Below are 23,302 nucleotides of genomic sequence, written 5' to 3'. Positions count from 1 at the left end.
TTTTATGTAGATCCTTGTGTTTTATCGTTTTTTATGGGAAACTGAAAATCAGAAGCCCTAATTATAAAACATCTCTTCTGACATGGAATATTATTATTTTCTTAGACTAAAATACCATAATATCAGCCCTTGTTATTGGCTACCTAACATCAGTCCTTTATAGCATATCCAATTATTCAATTAACTGTCATCCTATAGCACTTATTCCAATTATTTCCTATGGCTTTCATGTAAAATTGTAAAAATAAAGGTTACATTATGTTTGCTGCACAGTGTTGTAGGGATAGAGTGAAGCTTTGTGGAGTCCTCATCAGTGCTTTTTACTGGTCATCTGCCAGTTGCATAACTGGCAACAAGCGGTTTACCGCTTACTGCTAGCTGGTTTGACAAAACTAGCATGAAAAGGTCAGATTACTGTGTCAGTAATTTACCGTGGCAGGTAGCTGTAGTCTCAGGAGGGATTCCTGGTGGGGGTGCTGTTCTGTAAAATGTGAAAACAGGACTGGAATATCACTTCAATAGGAAATTGAGAGCCACCTATTCTTCAAGCTGTGGTTCACACAGATTTAGGTTAAACAGAGGAGGGAAAGTTAATTAAAAAAATAATAATAATAATAAAAAACCTGTCAAGGGTGAAGGCCTCGAATTGTACTTATGGTTTACCAAAAACCAAAGCAAGGTACCTGTGGAAAGTGGACCAGCTAGAATGACATGATGCAGCCTTCCTTTAGTGTACTGTTTTGTTGTTTTTAAAAGCTGTTGAGAGTAAAAAGAACATTTACAACCCCCACATCCTTCATACTGAACATTGCCACTCCAATGAACATACTTATACCCATATCTTGAATTCCAGCCTCACAGCAAGTTATTAAATTCAAGGCCTTTCTGATGAAAATTATTGGTACAATAACCCTTTTATTCAAAGCTTACATAAGGCCCAAGTGCTATACTTTTGAAGAAAAATACTTTGAATGTTTACATTTTAAAAAAAAAATATCTCCTTTTAACAGGCATGCAGATGGATCAATAAAATTCTGGGATGCCTCTGCAAGTAAGTTCTATGTAGCTTTGAGCAATATTAACTTTCCACAGTATGTATGCCATGCTGTTATTTGAGTATATTGTAATAATAATATAATTTTCCGATGTGCTCCTTGTGGGTTATTCAACTACTTACTTCTGAATATCACCTCTTGATCTTCTAAATATGCTTGTGTACTTGATCATTTAACAAGGTACTTCATATGACCTTTTTATGATTTTTTTTTTATGAGTAATGTGGCATTATGTTGTCAGCACAAATCTTCTTTGCAGCAGGATTTTTGGGATCATACCTGTGATTTTTGCTATTTATTAGATGTAGGATTTACTTACAAACAAGATGGTAGACTGCATCAGAGTATGCATTTATTATTATTTATTACTTAGCAGACTCCCTTATCCGGGGCGACTTACAATTGTTACAAGATAGCATGTTATTTTTTACTCATTATTTTTACATAAAATTACCCAGTTATACAGTTGTGTTTTTACTGGAGCAATCTAGGTAAAGTACCTTGCTCAAGGGCACAGCAGCAGTGTCCACCACCTGGGATTGAACCCACGACCCTCCGGTCAAGAGTCCAGAGCCCTAACCACTACTCCACACTGCTGCCCTTTTAGACCTGACTTTAGGCCTAGTCAGAACATATGATTTTAACATATATAAGCCAAAGCACAAGTCCTGCCTCAGGCTGGCTTAATGAGGTGAATTTGTTCTCACACTCCACTGCCCCCAGTCATTCATCTCGGCACTAGTACTACTGGGAGAGGTGAAATTTAAATTAGGGAAACAATTGACTGAAATGCCAGGGTGCAGTGAATAAATATAAAAAATATGTCTGCCTATATATCTATATAGGCCTACCTTTAGAATTGGCGTATGTTGATATCCAATTAAGGTTCTGTCTAGGAGAGATGCTTCAACATATTGAAAGTATTGGCTTACCTTTTTTATTTGCTGACAGCGCAAACGTTTAAAATGACTTGAAGTCTCTTGGTTGCACATCTGTGTGTACACTGTCATTTGTACATATTGAAGAACGTGTTTCTGCTTGCTGCTACTGAAATGTCCCCCATCACAAATTAATGAACGATTTATAGACATTGCTTAACTAAAGGACTTGGCAAGGCAGCATGGAAACATTATAGGAGGTGCTTGAGTTTCTTTGTTTTATTCTACCTTTTATTTATGCAATGTGTAAAATAATCTGAAATATTATTTATTAAGGGCAGCAGTGTGGAGTAGTGGTTAGGGCTCTGGACTCTTGACCGGAGGGTCGTGGGTTCAATCCCAGGTGGGGACACTGCTGCTGTACCCTTGAGCAAGGTACTTTACCTAGATTGCTCCAGTAAAAACCCAACTGTATAAATGGGTAATTGTATGTAAAAATAATGTGATATCTTGTAACAATTGTAAGTCGCCCTAGATAAGGGTGTCTGCTAAGAAATAAATAATAATATTCAGCTTATTTTAGTTTATATTTGTTTAAAGACTTGATTCAGCTTCTTTCTCTACTTTCTATTGTCCCAATCGACAGTTTTGTTCTGCATAGAATAGTACAGGCATAATTTAACTTTTTAATCTCAAGTATTTCACATAGTCTGCTTTCAAAGTACAAAGCCAAAACTGAACAATTATCTGTCGTGTTAAATTTTAGCGGTGCAAGCCTAATTAAAGAATGTAGTAGTCTACAAACAAATTAACTTTGAAGAAAGAATGCTGGCTATAAGAGGAACTCCACACTGTGATCTTCAAAACCTGCAGTCACATAAACAAAGCAATTTTAGAATTGTTTGTTTTTATTTCCATGCCTTGAAATATATTTCATTTACCGATTGAGCAGCTGAATTATTACGTACCCAATTGCAGTGCTGGACTTATGAGTTCTAAAGAGTATATAGAGTCCTTGCAGTACTAGGTTGTTCCCCCTTTTGAACAAATGAAAGCTGCAATGCGGTTCTGGGTGGAATCCACAGTGTTACTTTAGATGTCCTGTGGAATGCCATTCTATTGATGTACCTGGGCTGTGAATAACTGCCAGGGATTTTGGTACCTGGCCCTGATAAATGACGATCAGTTGGATTGATATCTGGGGACTCTGGTTCATCGGTCTCAAAAAAATGTTAACACTTTCAATAGTCGCATTTTCATCTTTTCGCATACCTCATCCATCAGGGTAAATTTGAAACGTTTTGTGATGCAACAGATCAGAAATGTATAAGCACTTAAACTGACAATACAGAGGGTTTATTATGGCTGGCTTTGTGTGATGTACAGCTCTGAATGTCTGAAAATCCACACTATTTATTTATTTATTTATTTATTTATTTATTTATTTAATCACTTCTCAGTAATGTTACAAGTACTGTACAAACTGAAGACAGCCAAGGTGTTCGAAAAATCTCGGAACAAGGATGATAAGCCCAACACAGATATAGTAGATGAGGACCCCTTTGCCATTCAGATCCTGTCCTGGTGCCCAGAGAGCAGGATACTGTGTGTTGCTGGAGTCTCTGCCCATGTCATCATCTATAAATTCAGCAAACAGGAAGGGACGACGGAAGTTGTACAGGTACTGGCCCTTTGCTTTATAGAATGTTAGGTACTACCTTAAGTTCACAGAAGTGATGCTTTTTATTAGGAAACTCCTGTGAGAAAACTGCAAGGTGGGAGGCTGTGATTGTTAATGTTGCATTCTGCTGTGGAATTTTATTTTATTTTTTTTTTAAATTTAGTCGTTGCCAATTATTTTTATTATTCTTTTCTCCCAATTTGGAATGGCCAATTATTTTATTATGCTCAGCTCACCGCTACCACCCCTGCGCTGACTCGGGAGGGCGAAGATGAACACACACTGTCCTCCGAAGCGTGTGCCGTCTCAGCCGACCACTTTTTTTCACACTGCGGACTCACCATGCAGCCACCCAAGAGCTACAGCGTCGGAGGACAACGCAGCTCTCGGGCAGCTTACAGGCAAGCCCGCAGGCGCCCAGCCAGACTACAGGGGTCACTGGTGCGCGGTGAGCCGAGAACACCCTGACCAATCTAACCCTCCCCCCACCCCCCCGCGGGCGACGCTCGGCCGATTGAGCGCCGCCCCCTGGGAGCTCCCGTCCTCTGCTTTGGGCATTTTTTAAATATTAAAATTAAATTGAAGAACTGTAGTGTTTTTTCTTTTTGGTCAGTTAGGATATTATGAAGTTGTAGTACATTTTCTGTGTGATTTTATAATAGTACAAATTTGATGGAAGTACTGTAAATATATTCATATACTGCAGTATGGTTTCTTAACTTTCTAAAAATGTTTAGTGTATACATAAACAAATACTGTAGTTCAGGGGTTCTCAAACTTTTTTTTACCTGAGGCCCATCTGTTCAGCTTCACTATTAGCACTTCTTAAGAAAAATTACAAATTAAAACCATTTTAAAACCTGTAGCACTGTCAATAAACTTATTATAAATTGTTATTTTTTTCATTTGAATCTTATTTTTCCTTCATTTAGTATTTTATTGTTGCTTTTTGTTATTATATATGTATGGCCTACTCGGGACAGTTTGGGAACCCCTGCTGTAGTTCATGTTACTTTACTATCATTTTCAATCAGCCCTATTCACAAAGCTGTAACACATGAGTTATTTAAAGTTTGTTTTGATTAACTTCATACAAAACAAAAACTAAAAAGACAATAAACTTTGCTCTTAACATACTTTACAAGATTTTTTTTTTTTATGTATTCAATTATTTATCAATTTTACCACCCAATTGCAATGCCTAGTTCGAATCCTGATGCCTTATCCTGCAACCCACCTGCAGGGCAAAGGCCAGTGCATCACTTCCTGTGGGCCACCAGCCAAAATCAGCAACTCTCCATGACCAGGATTCAAACTCCTCTTCTGGATTAGCCACAGGGGACCCCTTTAAACAATACATTAGTTAAAGTGAATTGAGTATAGCATCATAGTAAAGTACAATGCATGTAAACATGATATCAAAGTGTCTTTGTTTGGTAGAAGTAGTTAGCTGACTGTTAATGTGCTAATAAACAATATAGTGCTGTTGCTTTATAGCAATGCTTGGAGAAAATGTATAGAAATGCTCAGCACATAATAATATCTGAAGCTTTTAAAGGGTAGTTTAAATCAAGCTGTAGCAGTCTGTAAAGATCTGGAGTCCCCTTTCCCAAAGAGATAAATAATCAATAAAGAAAATGTGATGCAAATTACACTCCTTGTAGCATAATTGGAGATCAGAAGCTTAAGTGCATCATCAATCATATATATCTAACTGGAAAATATGATAGACTTTATAGACTCTTCCGTGGTGGTGCGACTTCAAGTAAGAGTCAACCAGATATTGCTGTAGCTAGTATTACAAGTATGTAGTAGCTGCTGTCAAGTTGATAGTGTACAAAATGCCTTCAGGGGATTGAAGAGAATTACAAGGGATAAAAAGACTACACAATTAATCACTGTCACATACATGTAAATCTGCTGATTTAAAATAATTCCCAGAATTCAGTGCAGTTCCCAATTCGTTACTAACCTTGGCCAACTCCAGCAAGCTGTCACTGCTTTGATTTGCTCTGTGCTGTGAGAACTGTATGATGTTTTAAAAAATGTTTAATTGGACTAAATTGGAGCCATTAGTGCAGGGTATACAGTTACTTTGACTGGCACGGATGTCAAGGCTTGTAGAGTTGACAGTTGTAGGATGTGCAGTGTCTGCATGTATAGACAGAACTCAGGATTTTTACACAGTTCAGTATTACCTGCAATTGGCTCATCCACACAGCATAACTTTTAGTTTAGAAGTCACATACTTTGATTTCAGAAGCTTTGCATTAGACTCTTACATTTGAGCCTGCAGAAATGTTACTTTAAATATTTGTCAATTATAATGCCTTTTTTTATTGGACAATACATACTTTGAGCTTCAAGCGCTGTTTGCTACACACTTTTTACAAAGTTGTCTCTTCCATTTTAAACTGTACCTAATAACGTTAATTTAGTTCCTCATTTACCACCTACTTTTCTGTTGGTTTTTCTTGTGTTTCTTAAATGCCAGCTTATTATTTCAACCTAAAACAAACCCAATGGGAAAGCTTAAATACAGTGGTTAATTGTGTTAATATATATTTTTGTGTGCTTTTCTAAAGCTACTAGAAGTTCGGTTACAGTATGAGCTCAATGATGTTGAATCTCCGGAGGGCGATCAGGTCCCATCCCTACCGACCCCTGGAGCCACTTCCAACTCCCAGCCGCCCCCACCTCAGTCCCACCCCTCCACCAGCAGCAGCTCTTCCGACGGCATTCGGGACAATGTACCCTGCCTCAAGTATGTAACCCACTACTGAGACATCAAATAAAAGGCCTTGCTGAATTTTAAGAATGTGGTCTTAATGCTATCCTGCATCATTAGAGCCACAGCTTTCTGCTTTCTGCTTTCTGCTCAGCATGAAACACAGTTATTGTCTGAAAATGTAGCTGTGCCTCTGTCAGCTCATATTCATATTTGACACTGGTGATGGGGTGAGGATAGGGAAGCTGGTTTAAGTCGGATATTTTCACAGAAAAAAAGTGCTATGTACAGCACAGTATATCCTTTCTGTCTTATACATGAACGTTAAAAAAGGTGTTTTGTCGTAACATTAGCAATATATTTGGAAGTAATCTATACTAATGTTTTAAAAATGTCTACTTGGACAAATATTCTTTCATTCTCTTTTTTCATCACCATTATTGTCTTTTGTGATTTTGGTCAGCCTCACCTAAAATTATTTGTTGACTTTCATCACCCCTAAGGAGTCCAGTGTGGCCAGCAGTGTAGCAACCCATTTAATACAGCAGATGTCCTTTTTAATTGCTAAGTTAATAAAGTTTGTCCAACGGAGATTAAATACCTTATTACTTTGAGACCCTGCATCGACTTGGTTAAATTACTGTTTCAATTGTGGCTGAACAGAACAAATAACAAATAGCTTAAAACAGAAAACAAAGAAAACCAGGCAGTACTTTTTTTAATTGTATTGAACAAAAAAATGAAGTACCAAGGGGTTAAACCTGGATCGTCCAGTAATACATTTCTTTCTCTCTCTCTCTCTCTCTCTCTCTCTCTCTCTCTCTCTCTCTCTCTCTCTCTCTCTCTCTCTCTCTCTCTCTCTCTCTCTCTCTCTCTCTCTCTCTCTCTCTCTCTCTCTCTCTCAGAGTACGAAGCACTCCACTCAAACAATCCGCAGGCTACCAGGTGGAGCTGGTTATTCAGCTGGTCTGGGTCAGCGGGGAACCTCCACAACAAATAACCAGTCTTGGTGTTAACTCATCATGTGGGCTGTAAGTATATTGTATGCAAATACATGATATACCCTGGTTTTCAGTAGGAAAAAAAAAAAAACCAGAACACAACTTCCCATGTTGCAGCATGACTGAAGTGACAAACATCATGAATAATATATATAATTTATTTTCTCTTGGAGACTAGCATAGGGAAACCACACTTTAACATTTTCTATATGCAAAACACAGATCCAAAAACAAATGGTCTGAATTCAGATACTGCCAACTCAATATACACTGCAAACAACCAGCAGTGCAAGACAGTTTTTCAGCATAAAGGGTTTGTGATTGATGTATTTTGTCACCTGTATATTCAGGAACTACTCATTGTTTTGACTTCATATTTGGACTGTGTAGCAATCAACTATGGGGAATTTGTTGGGGGACTGTTCAGTGATGGCTGTCTTTGAAGTAAGCATAACCCACATTCGTGTTCTGTTTCTGTGCAGTGTGGTTTTTGGAAATAGTAATGGCCTTGCAATCATTGACTACCTTCAGAAGACTGTTCTTATAAACCTGGGGACACTTGAGTTATATGGATCCAATGATCCTTATCAAAGACAGCCAAGATCTCCTCGCAAAACACGGCAACCATCTGGAGGTAAGGAAACAAAACGGCAGTCCAGATGTCTAAACTCTTCGGATATTTTTTATAATTAAAATGTTTTTGTTTTTTTTTAAACCTGTGTCCTCACGTCTAAAAGGACAAACACACACACACACACACGTACAGTATGGATTAGAGAAACCGCATAATACTACAGTAATCGTATTCAATCCCAGTGAACCCAAATGTAAAAAGCATTTCTTTGAGCAGGGTTTCCCAGAATGCAGCAGGAGGCTACAGTCACTCCCAGCTACAATTATAATCTAATTAACTCACTATTTTGTAGTTGATTTACTGTGTGCATGTTAAAGACAACAATGAATCGATGTATTAGTTATATTAGTCTTGCAACTATATTTACTTATCCACTTATCAAAATCAAATTCATGGAATCCTGTAATAACAATAATAATAATCATTCTAAATTCCAAGCAAATTAGAAACTCGAAATTAGTACAGTATTTTTTTAAATGAGTGTATAATGAGGCCTACTGGTATAGGCCATTAAAATATACGTCACCGACTGTTGAAGAGTGGTGTGATAGTACATGTTATACAGCAAATTTAAGCATGAAAACAATTTTCACCCAACCCAAAACTAAAGCTTTATTGAATGAAGGTGTACATGATTACATCAAAACGTTTTTTGTTAATTTATTTATTTAACAGAAAATTAGTGTGCATAAGCTTAGTTATTAAACACCTTTATACGATACAACCGGTTACTGATAGTCTTTACTGACATTCATTTTTGTCAGGTCAGACCTTTTCAAATCACTGTCCCTGTAACACAGCAGTTTCAAAAAGCAACACACTGTCTAGGATTTTTGCTCTACTGTAGGTAATAGTAAACATCTGGTGTTTAGTCAGTAAAGATCTTTTTGTATCTTGTATCTTTGTATGCATGCTTTACAGTAAGCTTTCTTTCACTTTTCTTTCTGAAAGCATGTGATGTTTTTAAATGTATAATTCACATGCTGAGGTGATGGCAAATGTACTGTGTGGTCAGCTGAAACTTCTGCATCATTACAGCCAGGAATGCTTCATGAGTTGTCTTTTTCGTTTGACTGTCTCACACATGCTGTTGTTGTCCTCATCTTTCCTTTTCCCATGGCTGCATTAAGGTATGCTGACAGTGGCATCTTGCATGTGTGGCCTTTCTAACTTATATTCTGAGTCTGTGAAAAGGCTTCGCTCCTCTTATCTAAGTAAGTCACCTGACACTAAAAGAAATGTTGTCTATCACGGCTGAAATAGTAATATTTGTAGTGCTTCACAATATTTGTATAGCTTATCCCATTATTCTGTTAAAAGCGTTTTGAGGAATTCACGTTTGGGTAAGTATTGCAAATGTGATATATTTTCATCTACATTTCATGTTGCATGATTACCCAGTTGAAAATTACTTTCCTTTTTAAATACCCTTTCGGACAATTTTGCTGTTTGTCCTCTGTGTTTGAAAACAGTTAGTGTCATTGATTGCCCCATGGGTTCTGTTATTTAATTCACTGTGAAACATGGTCGTACCTTAACATTTGTGAAAACAAAGTTCTGCTCAGAAGACAGTCGCTGTCTGTCCTAAGAAATCAGCCACTAAACTAAAGACTACAAAAGTGTTATGGAAGTCTGTTTGATGGGAGAATCTCCCTTTTAAATTGTATTTCTCAAAAATAAATGTTACACTTCTGCTCTGATCCACTAGGTGTGCCAGAAATAAGGACTTTTAATGACATAGTGCCACCTATTGAATTAGAATATAATAGCATGTATGAGTAATGTTTTAAAATAATGTACACAGTATTGGGTAGAAAAGTGTAGTTTGTACCGGAGACAAACAAATGCAAGCTTAAGTGAAAATACTATTACATAAGCTGACTTAATTTACATAAGTAACCAAAATGGCTTAGTGATATCAGTGCCTTCAGGTATTATTTATTGTAGCTTGGATTTAAGGATAATAGGCTTAATAAAAAAAAAAGATAACTAGCCTAAAATAGTGTCTTTATAGCTAAACTGGACATAATGAGTTTGACAACTTTCTATTCCGTCCCATTTCTCATTATAAGTACTCAAGATATGAAATCATTAATAGAATTGTACTACAGAAATTGATAATGCCAAAGAATATTGGCATTGGTAGTATCACTGGCCAAAGAAGGATGTCATGTACTGGATTTGGTTTAAATCGGAGTTGGTAGGTTTTTTCCTATTGGGTAATTTGTCACGGAATTACCTATTATTTGAATGTATGCATATAGTATATGGATGGAACCATGCTGTTTCCAAAATGTGTCAATTGGCAACAATGCTACAAATGTTATTTTATGACCATAAATAAATGTCATCTGATTTTGGTGTAAGTTTCTGGTAATTTTATATGTGTGCTTTAACAGGTCTTTGTGATATTAACGAGGGATCCACAACTTCAGAAGATCGATGCAAATCGCCAACTTCAGGTAATATATACATATTCATATACCTAATTTAATGAAATATTATGTGAAATACAGTAATGCCTTTAACATCCCATTGCTAGCAAGACCAAAACATTGTTTCTGTCACATCTGTATCAATTACCGGAAGAAACTTTTCATCAAATATACTTTGCATAAAATTCTCTAACAATATCACATGTCAAAAAAAAAGAAAAAGCCTAATGTTTTTGGCCATGCTAAGTGATCCTGTGATCTACATGTTAAAGCACAGAACTGATTAGGGTGCTACTATATGCATTTGAAATTACATTTCCATGAAACTAGTGAGGAATGGCCTACTTAATGCTGATGTGTGTGAAATGCTTTAAGCTGCATTTATGCTGGCAAGCAAATGTTAATTTTAAAGGAGCTTGCAGTTGGCGTCCTTTGGTGACTGGTAATGGCAAAGTTTGTATTGCAGAGTTCTTATTGAAGGTGGAACTCTGAGCCATCATATAGAGATAGCCCAGGTTTGTATAGTGGCTCCCATGAGTATTGACAACTTGTAGTCCTGTGTGTAGGGAGGAAATCCGCTGAGGATAGTTCACTTCAGTGCACTTCAGTTACTACTCAGGTGCCCAGTGAGGCCTGGCAGAAACTAGCCAAGCTGGCAATATTTATTGCTTTGGTTTAACAGGTGAAAAGAGGAACACAACGATTTAATTTGTGGATTGCAGTGGTGCAGCGACATTCGAATTGGGCATTTCTAATGGGTAGAATATATAATGATGTCATATATTACCTCTCATGCCTGATAAACTTTCCAACACTTCATGTTTTGATTTTATTTATTTATTTGCATTGCCACTGCTGCAATCTTAGGATGATGCCTGTTTGTCATGTCACTGTGATTTAAGCACATTATTATTGGCTGCAGTCGGGTACACCCAACTGATGCTGCCTAATTTTGAGGCTCCTTGTATTGTGATTCACTTCCAAACTGTAGAGGTTTGGACAGGGCCGGATTAACTCTGCTGTGGGCCAGGGGCTACTAAATTTTGTGGGGCCCCCTGTATGTAATTGTTTTACCCAGTTTAAAACAATATCATCATAATTGCGGCATCAAGGCTATTACCACTTGCGTTTCAACTAACATAAAGCAGTTCTGTAGTTACATTTCAATGTTAAAACATTACTATAGTTCATTAAAAGTACTTCTTGCCTTAGAACAGCTGTTACATGAGTTTCTTTCTGCTCTTCAGGGCTGAGAAATCTTCAATGATGTCCTTGAAATCCAGCTGACGAAGCAAGTCACATTAAATTGACATTAGAGTCAAATTATTCTGTCTCATCTGATTCATGCTTGTCCTAAGCTTATTTTTTATTAGAGGCAGTTTTGAAAACGATCGTTCCCCTCCAGCGTTAGTTACTGGCAGTGTCAAAAAAATCCGTAAAGTAATGTCTACATTTGGAAATGCAAACTGCAGACTCCATTGTCTTAAAACGTGAAGTAGATTCTTTGCAGATTTGTTTTCCTCTTCTTTTGTGAATTTGCTAAATTGTACCAGTTCATCCGCAAAATCCTCCTGTATGTCCGTGTTGTATTTGTTTTGTAGTTTAACAGCTGATGAATGTTATCTCTGTTGCACACAGCAGATTCAGATTAGTCAGAAATCCAAAGTTGGCACATTCTTCTTTGTATGCTTTAAACCTGCGTTGCAACTCTGCTACAAGTTTGTTGATAACAACGTTGAAAACATCCACGCAAAACTTCTCTCAGCCTGTCAACTTACAGTCCAGCTCCCCGGACTCATCCTGTTGTTTTTTCCTCTTCAGTTCACCGTTCTTTTCCGATTTTATACTGTTGAGAACCTCGCGAAGTCATTTGTTTAGCTGTAGTTTCAAAGCTGTCAAACTGAGCTTGTAGACAAAGCCACAAAATCCTCTAAAAAGCCCACCAACTTTACAGCATTGACCAATTCAAGCTCAACAGCCTGAAGTACATTACTTGTTGCTTGAAATCTCTGCAGAACTGTGTTCCAGAGGTTGCAAAGAAAAGCGATTTCCAGCTTGCCCATTTTCATGTAGAAAGATCGAGCATCGCTGCGCGTGTTCGGGTTCTGATTTGGATCATCGGCTAGTTTTTGGAGATTCCTGAATACTGGCATAATTCAGGAAAAGTGCTTTTGTAGCCTGGGCATTAGCGGACCACCTTGTATTGGACAGAGCTTTCAGTGTCTCAATTCACTTATTGTCATTTGGCTCTAATCCTGCAGTAACAATTTGCCAGCGAGTGGTTGATTTAGAGCAGAAATTAAAAAGAGACTGAAGAAAGCCAAAAAAATTGTTTGCCTCCAAGCTACGCTAGTAACCCCAACTAAATTGAGAGTATGAGCGGGGCACGGAAGCCACTCAACTAAAGGGTTTATGTCCTGAATTCGTGTTTGCAGACCTTTGTATGTCCCTGACATGTTACTGGCATTGTCATAACACTAACCTCTGCAATTTGCTATGTCAATGTTCATCTTCTGCAAAACTGTCAAAACTGAATTAAAAAGTGATTCTCCAGTATGACTTGTTATTGGGAGAAAATTAAGAAAACGCTCTTCTCTACGACACATAGCGGACAACGAAAGTAAGTTGATCAATGTGGGATATGTCTGGAGTGGAATCTACAATAATTGAAAAATAATTTGCAATCTGCAACTGACGTTTATTTCAGAAAGCACCCTTTGTCCCATTAAAGAAATTTATTTGTCACAAATAGTTGAAGAAAGATATGAAGGCCTTCCTTTACCAGCGTTCCCGTATTTTTCTATATGTTCATTAAGGAAAGGATCAAACTGACTCAATAATTCCACGGTGCCCAAGTAATTACTGTTATTGGGGGATCCAACAGTCTCATTATCTCCTCTAACAGAAAGCCCACACTCAGCCAGAAACTTTACAACTGCAACCACCCTTGTGAGGACGTCTCTCCAATATGCACGGTCAGTTTCAAACTGCTTTTTCAATTCAGAGTCCATCTGCCCTTTGTGTCCGAGAAATCCAGGTAAGCATTGCAGTTCTGTGATAAACGTTGCTGTCATGCTCAGCAACAGAACTGCAGCGTGTTTCCAGTCATTAAAGCCACACAAGATGATGACTCTCCAAATAATCGACACACAAAACAAAATACAGACCCTGTTGATGGTGAATAAAGAAGCCATTCACGAGGGACAGATTCCCCATTTTGTAGCGTGCGTGTGAAGACAGTTTCCGATAAACACAGTTTCTGGTGTTTGTATTGTTTTTCAGATGCTGAAAAATTGGCATGTTTGGTTTGACACGATGTTGGGCCTTTTGTAATCCGGCAAGATAGCATTGTTTTATTTATTGGGCCCCTGAGTGCCGCATCAGTGCTGTATGGGTCGATGCTATCTGCGTTTTTACCTTCATCACATGTGGCGATTTCACTCTCTTCCAAAAACAGTTCTGCGGATTTGTTTTGTATGTAGGCCTATTTTCCACATCACATGTATCTGGTGCATTTGTTGGTAGTTTACTGAAATAGCTTGTCAACTTCGGTATTTTGTTTAACATTTGTTCCTCACAAATAGTTTTTAACTGCTGCATTTTCCTCTTTTGAGTTCCGCTCTCATATTTTCTAGGTGCTCCATCATCCGACATTTTCACAGCTTCCTCAAACCGCCGCTCAGCCGCAGAAGACCTACATAGGTCAACGGAAGCGATAAAATAAATAAGTAAATAAATGACATGTCATTCGATTTTATCACATGGTAATTATGATCAGGAAGTTGTTGCTTTAATGAAAGATGGTGGTAAATAGCCTTGTTCTATCCTGAACCATAAGGTTACACATTGTTCTATAAGTAATTTTATGTTTTTAATTATACATTTATTTTCACGGGGCCCCCTAAATCTGAGGCCCCGAGCTGCAGCCCCTAAAGCCTCTGCGTTAATCCAGCCCTGGGTGTGGTTCTGCGGTGTAGTTACACAGGAATAATCTTGAAATCAATTGAGCGTGTCAGTACTTATGGGCACAAAACCCCCCCCCACAAAATATGTTTTCTAAGGAAAATTACAACATTTCTATTAAATTCTTGTATATTATAAAATTACAGTTTACAGGGTGTATAAATGATCTAGTAAAATAAAATCGAATACATTTCCAAGCTACTGCACGGCAAACATCGTCATTTAAAAATACCATACCAGTACTTTTAAATTTCTTCTTTTTTCTTTTTTATAAATGAGACCAAATTTAGTTAATATGCATCCAGCTCCACTTAGCTCAGATTTGAATGTAAAAGTGTAATAAAAACCTGGTTACTTTTCTCATCCCACTATAACTATTAGAATAAGTGGGCTGACACAAAAAATAGATTGAGTCACTTTTAAAATTCTTCAGTACACTCATTGTGCTTTCCCTTCATTGAGTCCAGATTAATTTTATAATATACAGGAATTTAATAGAAATGTTGTGGTTTTTCTTAAGAAAACATATTTTGTGTTTTGGGGTTTTTTTGTGTCCCAAAGTACTGACACCCTCAATTGATTTCAAGATTATTCCTGTGTAACCACTACTCCACTGATCCACATCTGCAGTGGAAGAGCAGATTTTTAATTTCCTGACACTTAACAATTTTAGACAGTTCACATTAATTACTTTAAAGAGTAAGTAGTGGTATTCTGACACATGTATCATTATACACTTGTTGCTACAATTGTTTAAATAACGCACCTGTCATTTATTTTCATTGTTAACATTCTGACAATTTTCTGCACTTATAACTTTAAAGTCTGTTTCAGATCTCCTCTTAATCACTGCAGGAAGAGCGATTAAAAAAAAAAAAAAAAAATAACAAGTGCTCTGGCTTTTCTGTTCCTTACCACATCATGGATTGTTATTGCTGTGTTACCTGTTTGACAATGTGGGCAATAATCCTTACACTATCAGTGCACTAGAGCGGACATTTTGAAAGGAGCTTTGAAACAGACTTTAAAGTTATCAGGATGTTAACAGTGAAAATAATAATTACAGGTATGTTCTTTAAACAGTTGTAGCAACACGTGGGGACGTGTAACACAATTTTTTCGGAAACCCTGCTACTTGCTCTTTAAAGGTCTTAACCTGAATTTATCTGATTAATTACCACCAGGTTGAGCAAAGAGAGTTTTTTTTGCCCCCTAAGGTTTAATTAAGACTGTTTTAATGCATGCACAATATAAATGCAGACCTAATCTATGGAGGACAGAAAATAATGAGCTCTGGGTTTATAGTGTTAAATTCCCTTCAGATTGTTATTTGGTTGTTATTAAAATACTGCAATGAATCCTCACTAATGCTGCTGTTGGGGAATCAAAGATAAACAGTATAAAAGTGCATAGTTTTGCAAAAGTTACATATTAATATCTACAGTAAAGTGTTAAATTGTATGTACTTAACAATTGCTTAGTAACGAAAGTAAATGTAAAAATAGGAGAAGCATGGTAATTTACTGTTTATTTATGGCATTATTTTATATTGCAGCGATACTACAGTCGTGCAGAAATGTTACTGTAAAAGTACAATTCTTTAAGTAAAATGCTTCAAATTGTGGCATGAGTTGAGTATGTCCAGTGTTATGTTTAATGCATGTTACAGAATACTATGAAGTATTGTACTGTATTATTTTTACAGGGCTTCTGAACTGCACTGCTCTGCTTTTAATTAGGGTAATGTGGTAGTTGACAGCAGCATTGCCACAGATTGAAATGTTAAGTTTAGTATAGAAATGGTTTAAAATGCATCTGCTGAAATGTGTTTTATTTAAGAGTCTGACACTGTTTAATAAAGGCAGCTGTGTATGCCTGTATGAAGAAGTTGCCTGACCTTATTGACCTTGATTTTGACAAGTGTTTTATTTTTAATGATCCATTTGCTTATAATATTGTTGTTGCTGTATTGTATTGGTTCTATTTTGCCATGGATGGTAACTATAAAGTGCCCAATTTTATAGAAAGGGGTATGGTAATTTATTTTGTGTTAGACATTTTATCTATTTTTTTTCTATAGCTTTTGATCTTTTTTTTTTTTATTTATTAAAATACACTTCCAGTGAAGACCAAAAACAGAATATTTTCCAAGACGGTAGTCTATGATCTAGGTATGAGACAAAAACCTATTCTGATTTGTTACTACTAATTCACTGGCTGCTTCTTGTGCACTCACCACAAAGCAATCATTATTGGAGCACGCTGCTTAATTCCTTTCAAATAAGTAAATAGTTCCTGCTAATCTAAGGTGTTGGGCACACACTGATCACTAACAATAATAACCAATCATGGAAACAACAGAGTTAATTCTCAATGTATTGATTTTGTGTTTATACCCTGAAGTGATGTACAGTATGATCTCTTTAGTAAGGACTCTTATTGGAGAGTACGGTATTGTCAACACTCATGTACCTAAATAAACCCAATTTAAATTAGGGCTGTAATGAAGAGTACATTTTGACCTTTGAAGGTTCAGAACACATTACTGAAGGAAGGTTTGAACCGTCGATAGTAATAATTTGCATAATTTACTGGTGACGTCACCATAGCTACTAGTTTATATTTGACTGAAAATCCTATTGTTGTACAGGTAACCCATATAAATGGAATAAAACATTAACATATAGTTTAAAAATACGAACAGTAATCACGTTTTTATCATTTAAATAAAAATACAAATACACGTTGTTTATGCACATGTAATTGATGCTGCTTGTGATACTCATACATATACAGTAGTGTTGGACAATTAATGCAATTTTCTGTTATCGATTATTATGATTATCTGCAGAATAAATACAATATATAACATGTCTTGTTATTGCTACTAACTTGTTTACAAAAGAAAAAAGAAAACATTGTTTCAAAACATGCTTTCCAGTGCTCAGCTGTGTAACAGTTTCACATTCCACAGATCGGATGTTACTGAAACCCCCGGTTGGGATCTTCATATACAGCTCTTACTAATTTTATGTTTGAACCCAAAACATAGGGGTGCAACTTTTTTAAAATAATGATGAATTAATACACTTTTTTTACTTTTTATTCCCCTGGTCCCACCCTAGTCTGTTGAAAATAAATACTAATTTTCTCCAAAACGTAATATAGTTCAACAAAATACTTCAGACTAAGTGAACATCTTTTTGCAAACTGTAGATAAACGAGAGGTTTATCTGTTTTTTGTCTTTTTTCTGTCTATCTTTCCAAAACCCAATTCTTGAACTCTGTGCTGTGACCTTTCAACTGTGGTTTGTTTATTTTTATTTTTTAAAGGGGCAGTGCTTTAGCCTACTCAGTGCTCAGTTTTTTAAATAAAAATGATTAGTGTTAGCATATATTTTATGTTTCATACTTATTATACCATAACACTTCTCTTACATCTTGTACAATAGGTATTCAGTGCATACTTTATTGAAGCAATATTGCCTTATGTATATACCTTGCTCCAGTGCACGGCCGCGGCGGCATTGATAAAGAGGTGCTACTTATAACGATCTGGTAGTGAATTTTAATACAACAACTTTTATATTAAAGTAACAGACATTATACAAATCAAAAGATAACATTTTGCAGTGACATTTAATGTGTGATTTTGTAGTATTCCCACATTGTCAAATGGTTCTGTTAACAGAGAAAAAATTGACCGTGCGTGAATGCCGCCTGACGAATCTTCGAAGGTTCAGAACTATCTTTGTATGCCTGACTAGTGAACGAACCTTCGAACCTTTGAACACAGCCCTAATTTAAATGACCAGGTGGAAAATCCAAGGTGTCTTTTTTCCTATTACCCCTCAAAAAAATGTTAGTGGTCCTTCCAGGTTCTTACTAAAAAGGTTTAAACTGTAAAATGTCTTGTATCTAACACAGGTTCAATCTGCCAGTTTATTTTAAACTTGCAAGTTAGCAAGTAACGTGTGTTTCTTCAAAGCTGGACCCTCACTAACAAAAATGTTAAGTAAAGGGGCGAGTACTTGTTAGAAAAAAATGAAGACAAGTCCTCAGGAAAAACAGTTCCCTTTCAAATACGAAATGTAACCATTACCTAATGGGTAAAGACCCCGAAACCTGAGTATTATATACCAAAGCTGCTCGGCCGAGCCTGTGACGCAGTCATGCCTGCCCCCGAGGGTACAAAGGACTGCGCTTACAGATGTCGGCGTCATTTTTCCTTTCAAGATCTGCCCTGACAGGGGAGCGTGGTATCAGATAAGTACTTGTTGCTTATGACTAATACTAAAAAAATATATATTTTTTTTAATTTGTAAAAAGCATTTGTAAATATTACTTTTGAAGTTCTCAATATAATTCTCAATAATAACTTATTGCTTATCCTAGCATATCTATGACCCGCCTCTGCTCACTAATGATTGGACAGCTGCAAAACCAGGGCAGATCTTTGACTCTCTGTGGCAAAGTGGCGGATTGTGTGTAGGTGCAGGAGTGATGCACTGTGCAATGAACAAACAGAGAATTGTAATCCAGTTGGAAACTCCAGGCAATACACAACAATGTATAATGCACTGGAAGTAAATAAACAGGTTACAGTCCCAAACAATAAACACACATCTCTTTCCCACAATATATAAAACACGGTCACCTGTCCTGGGTGCGTGCTGTAGTGCTCGTGGTGGGTGATACAAGTTTATTCATGACAAAAGTGAAGTGCTTTTCCGGGTTTTATGCTGGCCCTTGGCGACAGCTCTGGAATGTGATAGCTGTCTAATAATTACAAGCAATTCAAACAAAATCAAAACACTTGCAGTACTTTTCTCACTGGGTCTCTCACATGTCCTTACAGTTTTAAAATTCAAAACCAAACGAAGGAATAGATTGCGATTCTCGGCCCCTTTTATGCTGTCACACATGACCCCTTGGTAAATGAGTGCAACCGCCTCTCCAAGCTGCGGCTGCCACGTCGTTTCCCTTCCAGGTCAATGCGTTCTTGCAACGGAGTCTTGCCTTCATCCAGACTGGCTGACTTCCCAACCCTGGGAAAGAACTGTCAGACCAGCCCATCCAAAGAACTCAGTTCTCACCGCTTAGCGCCCTCACAAATCAGGAGAGAGATTTACAACCAATATTCATTGTATTTCTGTCACACTCTCACATTGGTTAATCCTACTCAAGACCTTCAACTGTTTATGTCCTGCCTCCGCTCACTTATGATTGGACTGCCGGAGAGAAAATTCAGATCTTCTATTGGTTGATTTTATTTTATATATATATAAAAAAAAAAAATCTGCATGATTAAATTGTAAAACAAAATTAATCTGCGATCAACTTTTTAGTTGATTAATTGGTCTGGTTTAATCTGTTAATCGGAGCAGCCCTAGTTTTACATAATGTATGCAATATTTAATTTACGCTGTAATAGTTTTTTTAAATGAATTACACATATATTGCCTTGTGCCCCGTGTGAATCCAGCAGCTTGAGTCGCTCCTTCCCAGGGATCAAGCAACACAAGTCAGCTGACTTGTGTTCTCTTCACAGGCTGCTTAGCTCCGCTGGAGTAAAATTAAAATTCTCGTTTTAAGTTATGAGATGTTTATTTTCTGAACTGTAATTGCAAACCAATGCTGACGTTCCCGTCTGAGGACGTGGAGTCAGACAGCACGTCCCCTGCGGTTAAGCGCTCCCTGTCGGCAGAGCTTCTACCACTGATCAAGTGCCCTGGCCTACAGAAGGTGGGACAAGACAGTCCATCTTTGATGATTAGCCTACCACCTCTCCTGTATCCCCCACAGTGTGACCGGATTTTCTTTTTGAAATCCAGTCATCATGGGGTCACCCGCCTGCTGCCAGAGGTGGTGTTCAGAACCGGCCCACGGCTGCTCGCCACGGAGACTTTTTACTAGGTTCCAGCACAGACACAAAAGCCTCAGGCCAAGTCACAAGCTGAGCAGCAGTCCTAGGAGTTTGCTGCCAGAGGCCCAGGGCCTCTTCTCAGGGACCCATCTGAAGTATTGCCGTCAGTGCACCACGGACACCTGGGTGCTGACTACGGTTCAAACCATCTACTCACTGCAGTTCAAGCACGGTCCCCTTCCCTTCCGGGACGTGACTCCAACATCAGTCACAGACCCGCAAGACACTGCAGTGGTGTCTCAGGAGGTAGCGGCTCTGCTGCAAAAACTGGCTATTCACATGATAAACCCTCTCCAGTTGGAGGAAGGGTTCTTCTCCAGGTACTTCCTAGTGGCCAATCAGGATGATGGCCTTTGACCAATCCTCAACCTCAGACAGTTCAACCTGTATCTGAGCCAAAGGAGGTTCAAAATGTTGACAATGCAACAGCTGTTGCAATTAATCAGGCCAGGCGACTGGATCACCATGGTTGACCTCAAAGACACCTATTTCCACATCCCCATAAAACCAGCACACAGGAAATACCTGCGGTTTGCCTTTCAGGGAACAGCGTACAAGTTCTGCGTCTTCCCATTTGGCCTCTGTCTATCCCTCCCTGCCTTCTCGAAGGTCTACTGGCAGCAATTTCGGCTTGCCATGTTAAAATTGATTCGGTCTCCCCAGGAGCTCACTTCCTAGCGGGGCGATTTTTGAAAGGAGCTTGGCGGCTTTGGCCTCCTAATGAAGGATATTGTTCCTCTCTGGGGGCTTAACCTGGTGCTTGATGCATTCTTGAATCCTCCGTTTGAGCCCTTGCGTTCAGCTGAGCTGTAATTTTTCATCGCTCAAAACGTCTTTCTTGCTTGCAGTCACCTCCGAAACCAAAGATGCAAGCATTTTCAAGTGCGAAAACCTGGTTAATTTTTGCAGAAGCCAGGACAAAGGTTAGGTTCCATACCAAACCTGCTTTTTTGCAGAAGACTATCTCGGCATTTCATGTCAACCAGTCTGTGGAATTCCTCCCATACAGTCTGACAGACAACTCCATACGCTCTGTCCAGTGCGGGCCCTAGTGTATTATGTTAACAGGACAAAAAGTTAGAGGCAGCCTGAACAATCTTTTGTCTGCTATGGGGCTAAGTCCCATGGTCAAGCCCTGCCTTAACAGAGGGTGTCCAAATTAATAGCAGATATAGTCAGGACTGCCTATGAGCGAGCCAACTTACCCCCTCCAGAAAAGCTCACTGCGTATTCCACCAGGGGCATGGCAACTTCGTGGGCTTTATTCCAGGGTGCATCTGTCAAAGACATATGCAATGCAGCGGTGTGGGCTACTCCCCATACCTTCACTAGGTTCTACAGACTAAATCTTGTAGATCCTCAAAACCCTGGCTTTGGAACTACAGTGTTAGGGCTGCTTCCGAGTCGACCCTTACAACACAGGCATAGAGGTGAGTTTCTCCCTAATTTTTTTAGCCCTAGCTACTTGTTACCAGGGTTCCTAATGGTAACGCACAAGGCAGCCTCTCGGCTTAGCCTTGTAGCATTCCAGTCGTTCTGCAATATTGCCCTTGCGACGGCTTGGGTATACTCACCCATTAGGTAATGGTTACATTTTGTACTTGAAAGGGAACGTTAGGTTATTAACTTTCAAGGTCGCTGCGTCCATAATTGCAGCAGGTTTGAAGGAAAAATGACGCCTAGATCTGGTCCGCAGTCCTTTTTTTACCCTCGGGGGCGGGCATGACTGTGTCACAGAATCGCCCGAGCAGCTTTGGTATATAATATTCAGGTTTCACGGTCTTTAGGAGGTAAACACCCATTAGGTAATGGTTACATTTCTATTTCAGGGAATCGAGGTTGTGATGATAACCTAACGATTTCCTTATTTTAAGGATCGATTGTTAATAAACTTCAGATTGAATCTTAATTTTAAGACTGTAAACTGGTATTGGCTAATACATGGATTTAAAAATGAGATTCTGAATTGGTAAGAGGTTTGGTTTTGTGTGTGTGCATTTATGTACGAATATATATTGTGTACTGGTAAAAGATTCAATTGTATTGTTAATGCTGGTATTTTATGTATGTTTTTTGCCAAGCACTTACCATAACAAATACCATTCATTCCCCGCACCAAAAGCAGGTCTGATTTTTTCTTTTCTTTTTTCCAAGCCATGAAAGTTTTAACTGTCTCTTGGCTTTATCGTTGTACGAACTGACCCCTGCTACATCTGGCAAATCACTGTCCACATTTAACTTCAGATAGCGTTTCAGTGCCATTTATGCTGTAGGCCTGTGAGGTTTGTGTATGCATTTCAAATGTAACAAAGCTAGATTAAACAGTTTCATGTTCAGGGATTTTCATTGGTGAACATGGTCTTTAAGGTATAGTAATTCACTCAGCTATCTTATGGAAGGCTCCTGACTACAGATTTGCAATGTTGATGGATACTGATTGTGAGTTTAGCTGCAGAAAGTGGGACAATGTCCTGAGTTGGTAGGGTGCCACCACCGCCCACCATTCCTGTTCATTTGGCTCTATCCTGTACACAGGTCGGAGTACCAAAACAAGAAAAAGTACAGCCATTGAAGTAAATCCAGTTTTAGATGAAAGATAATTCCCCAGCTCAGGCCACAATGTTTTTGGGGTGTATTCAGAATTTTGTTTGGCTGGCACCATTGACCATATGGGATAACACCAGGTGGAACAAACTATTTCCAAATCAAGAAACAGAATAGTTCAAACACTGACAGAAGGTCAGTGGGTTTTTGTGTTTATTGTTTAGAGCCATTTCTGTATTCTATCTAATTGTAGTGTGACATTTATTTCAGTTTAAACTTGCTATTAAAGTTGCATGATCACACTCCCAACAGTTATATATATACAAACAGCCATACTTTTTTTAATCTTTGGGTTATAAACTGAAAAAGAAAAAGAAAACCCTGCAAACAATACAACGTGTTTATGTTCAATCGTTTTGCACATACTTCCATCCAATGTAACCTATTTAATGTGAGG

At 38.1% G+C, this 23,302-nt stretch overlaps 1 protein-coding gene across 3 annotated transcripts in view; it reads left to right on the top strand.

Moving 5' to 3' along the window:
- The window catches only part of LOC117402192 (syntaxin-binding protein 5-like), a 177,634-nt gene that overhangs the window by 130,234 nt on the left and 24,098 nt on the right, over positions 1-23,302 (top strand). For 2 of the 3 annotated variants that reach the window (XM_034003100.3, XM_034003099.3), the window contains exons 14-19: positions 1,011-1,051; positions 3,394-3,614; positions 6,200-6,378; positions 7,248-7,373; positions 7,826-7,977; positions 10,377-10,439. In XM_034003100.3, the coding sequence (XP_033858991.1) occupies positions 1,011-1,051; positions 3,394-3,614; positions 6,200-6,378; positions 7,248-7,373; positions 7,826-7,977; positions 10,377-10,439 (782 nt within the window). Of the gene's footprint in view, positions 1-1,010; positions 1,052-3,393; positions 3,615-6,199; positions 6,379-7,247; positions 7,374-7,825; positions 7,978-9,107; positions 9,192-10,376; positions 10,440-16,498; positions 16,547-23,302 lie in introns of all 3 variants that reach the window. The other variant, XM_059024116.1, reaches the window with a different exon arrangement.

The sequence above is a fragment of the Acipenser ruthenus genome, chromosome 5 (assembly GCF_902713425.1).
Source record: "Acipenser ruthenus chromosome 5, fAciRut3.2 maternal haplotype, whole genome shotgun sequence".
Lineage (NCBI taxonomy): Eukaryota > Metazoa > Chordata > Actinopteri > Acipenseriformes > Acipenseridae > Acipenser > Acipenser ruthenus.
Note: the sequence above shows the minus strand (reverse complement) of the source record. Positions and strands in the feature narration are given on the sequence as shown.